General features: G+C 40.2%; 1 protein-coding gene across 1 annotated transcript; it reads left to right on the top strand.

Moving 5' to 3' along the window:
* The first annotated feature begins 536 nt into the window (after positions 1 to 536).
* Positions 537 to 1,874, top strand: LOC149166747 (uncharacterized). The gene has a single exon (XM_089430239.1). It carries the CDS (start codon positions 537 to 539, stop codon positions 1,872 to 1,874), a length of 1,338 nt encoding a protein of 445 aa, XP_089286365.1.
* The last annotated feature ends 2,281 nt before the right edge of the window (positions 1,875 to 4,155 follow it).

Raw genomic sequence — 4,155 nt, 5'->3', positions numbered from 1 at the left:
TTGTCATAAATGGATAAGGCACTGGACATACGAGTTCTTAGTGTACTACAGGAGCACACTATCCCAAGTGGAGCCACTGTTATCACTTAAGAATTCTAATTTCAAAACCGCTCACATTAGTTTGATGGTAAAAAAAAATAAAATTCAGTGCTAGTCTAGTTTTGAGTTTTTGTTTGCCTTAGAGTCTGAGTCTAAGGAGTCCACTATGCATCCTCATTCACCACTAGTCTCATAATTTACACAATTTCCATGTGTCAACTTTGTTCAAAAGTTATTATGTGCTACAAAGCTCTTTAGGTGATTTCGTAGCGCATAAGTCAGTTTTAGATGTTTTCACAGCGCAACATGTTTCTGGTGATTTCGTAGCGAAACACGGTCTAAGTGATTTTGTGCTGATCCATAGCAAATCTCACCCAGCTGTCATACTTATCAGAATCCGCTGTGTTTTAGATCGTTAGGTGTCGTGGTACTGGCACATGTTGCAGTTGTTGCTGAGAAGGAGACAAAGGGTTCTGTTTACTATCTGAATGCATTTAATGGAAAGTTGCTTGCTGGCATCGGTTGTGATTCTCATAGTCAAGGCGTTTTTGTTTCATGTTGAAAATTCATTACCAGATACCCTCTATGTGACAGGAGGCCTACATTTGAAGCATCCGTGGTGGATGCCTGTCTTGTTCTTGTTATCCATGGTCTTGGCACTTGGGCATATTGTAGTGGCATACAGGACAAGCTGTAGAGCTCGTCGGAAACTTCTCTTTCATCGAGTTGATACAGAATCTGTGCTGGCATGCAAAACAGTTTTTCATGGATACCCAAAGGTTCCTCATTCACCTACTCCAAATGCAGGTAAAAATGGTAGAGTTGAATCTGAAGAGAAGAAACGGCCGATTTATGAAGAGAAAGACCTGCCTGCTAGAATGTTTGCTGATGCAGACAGTCTCTTCATTCAGTGTGAAGGCCTGCTTGTTCATTGCAAGATTGTAAGTCAAGATTCATGCCTCGGATCTCTCACATGTAGGTCTTTTCAGGATAACCGAGGTGGAAACTACTGTGCTACCCCAGGGAGGTTAAGAATTGAAACTCCATTCGCCCTTCCTCCCTATGGTGTTTCCCTAACCAGGAGTTATAGCAATCACAAGACAGATGCATCACTTTACACTCCTCTGTTAAGTGGTCATGTTGCAGTGGAGGTGGATCAAATATGGAACTCTGGTTTAAATGAACATTCTGGGTTTGCTCAAAGTATACCTGAACTGAATTTAGACTCTTCAGCTGATGTGATAAATCCTGAAAGAGCAGATGCAAAGGTGGGACAAATGAAAGGCGGTTTTGATGGTATAATATTGATACATGGCTTTGGGGGAGGAGTATTTTCTTGGAGGCATATTATGAATCCTTTGGCCAGACAAACTGGTTGTTCTGTTGCTGCATTTGATCGGCCTGGTTGGGGACTGACATCTCGTCCTTCTAGAACAAAACGGGAAGAAAAGGAAATGCCTAATCCATATGAGCTTCAATCTCAGGTCAATTCGCTGTTTTTGTTCTGTCGTGAAATGGGGTTTTCATCAGTTGTTCTTGTGGGTCATGATGATGGTGGCTTGCTCGCCTTAATGGCAGCTGAAAGAGCACATTCCTGTAGAGATGTTCATCAGGTAGAAGTTAAAGGTGTTGTGCCTGTCGGTGTGAGTCTAACAAGAGAAGTAGTGCCAGCATTTGCACGAATTCTATTGCACACATCTCTTGGACAGCATATGTTGCGACCACTTCTGCGTACAGAGAAGCCCTATAGAAACTTAGAAATAATTCTGGGCTGCAAAAGCAGAGAAGGTTATGTGATATTCAAGTATACAGGTCCGTTAGATATGTCGGCATGAGAGCAGGTCGCAATGGTGTTGATTAGGGTGTTTCGTTTGAAGTCAAAAGTGGTGCCCAAGTCGATTGGGAGAATTCAAAACTTCTGATGAACAATTCCTTGCTCTGTATTTCCAGCGATGGGTTCATGACATTTTTTTGGGCACTAGTTTCTGATTGGGATCTCAAAAAACTTAGTGAAAGAAATGTTATAAGAGTGAGATCACAAATGGATGGTCATGAGCTAATTGAGCTCCAGAATGGAGCAGAGTATTGCATGTTCGAATCTACAAGCGCCTATTACGAGGCCTATGTTCATGCCCTCAAGGTTTTAAGAAAGCCGGAAATGGAGAACCTTCAGTTCAACGAACAGCTCGTATATCTTAAATCCAGTGTACAGGATGTTGAATATAATGTTGATTTGCGTGAGGTTTGTAAGGATCAGTGTGATTCTATTGATGAAAGCCAGGAAGAAGCCATTAATCAAGGACTGACGAAAAAATTGGCGGTCATTCAGGGGCCTCCTGGAACTGAAAAAACATTTATAGGTCTTCTTATTGTTAAGACATTGCTGCAAATTAATTCTGCTGGCCCTATCCTGATAATTTGTTACACTAACAGAGCCCTAGATCAGTTCTTGGAGGGAATCTACGACTGCGAGAAAAGCCTAGTGAGGATGGGATCCAGAACCACTAGTGCCATTCTTAGTAAATGCACTGAGGATCAGCTCATGAAGAAGAAGAAAAAGAAGGGGGCACTTGCCATACTCAGAAAGCTACGGGGTCAATTATACAGGTCGAGCAAAGCCAAGAAAACTCAAGAAAATGCCATAAACTTTAAATGCTTGAATGGGTTTCAGTCCAAAGGGGAGCTGTCAAATTTAAGTCGTTCCTATGCTTCTGCATGTAGCCAAGCGTCCGAAGCAAAAAGAAACATTTAGACTCACTTACTAAGTAAATTTAAAGTCCTGGGGATGACCACAACCTTTGCAGCTCGTAATCATGAACTATTGAAGTCTTTGAAATCAGAAATCATGATAGTGGCGATCATTAGCTATGAAAGGAAGACTGTGTTTTTGAAATTACACAGCAGTTTCGTAGCGCGCTACGAAACTGCTGTAGCTGCATGTTACAATTGAGTTGATCAATTATGATTGACAAATCAGCAAATCTTTTTGAAAGGTTTTGTCATCATACAGGTACATGGGAAAGGCTTACAGCACATCAAGGACGTGGCAGTCTACTCCATTTTGGGTAATTAAAGGATAAAGGACATGCTTATTTGCATTCGAATATTTTGGGGAAAGCTAAAGACCAGTAAACAGGGGTAGTTTCCTATCTTTCAGGGCATTGGAAAACATGTGTCATTAAAGACAACCGTGGAGCCTTGAAGACCATCACAACTAAACTAGAAGGGAACTAGATGTCAAAGAACGAGGAATCATCTTAATTAAAGCCATATTGCATGTAATATGGAGTTAGAGTCATAGTTGATTTAGATCTCTAAAAAAACTCCAGTCAACACTTTGTTGTATTTATTAGTTAGTTAAAGAGTTTAAGAGTGGTCAGTATTAGAAGTAGTTTTCGAATTCCCCTCATGCTGGAGGAGGAATCTCGATCAGTTAGAATAAGAGTTCTATATATAGCTGAAACAGAAATGTAATCAGGGTTGGAAAACTTTATAACAGAGCATAGTATTTGGCTTATGTAAAGACTCACTTTCAGTAATATAATTTTGATTTTACTTCTCAGGATTCATGAAGGACTTCTTATATTCAGAATGTGTGATGTTTCCCTTGTCTTAGTTTTGTTTACAGTGGTATGGATGTATAATCACTCAGAATTCACTGAATGTGCTCTGATTTCCTGTATGCATCTGTAAACTGTGTGGTTCCATATGAGTGTATGTTCTGAATATTCAAATGTTGAATGCCCTGACTTCCATGTAAGGTCAAGATCTTTGTTATATTGAGGTGTTGTTGACTCCATAGGCCCAATGGATACTTGTTTAATGTATTTCCAGCATTCATATTTGTCACAAATGTTCTACAAGAGTTAGCCATCTTATTTTAAATCAAAATCATTATTATACCCAGAGAGAGCCCTCTCAGGTTGAGGAGGCTAAGCCTCAACCTAAAGTAGGTTTGAAATAGTTACTTAGAGTCAACCTGACCAGCAGCCTATCAGGGTCTGATTTTGAGATAACATAAGGGATCCATATGCTCCATGGGATCATCAACAATATCAATCTCAGACTTGGGAAGGGAAGGACCATCTATAATATCCCTATCATCATTCATCTTCT

This window comes from Pinus tabuliformis, chromosome 5_1, assembly GCF_031772625.1.
Source record: "Pinus tabuliformis cultivar Carrire ecotype Pingquan chromosome 5_1, CPIR1, whole genome shotgun sequence".
In the NCBI taxonomy this organism is placed as follows: domain Eukaryota; kingdom Viridiplantae; phylum Streptophyta; class Pinopsida; order Pinales; family Pinaceae; genus Pinus; species Pinus tabuliformis.
This window is presented reverse-complemented; position numbering and strand designations above follow the sequence as displayed.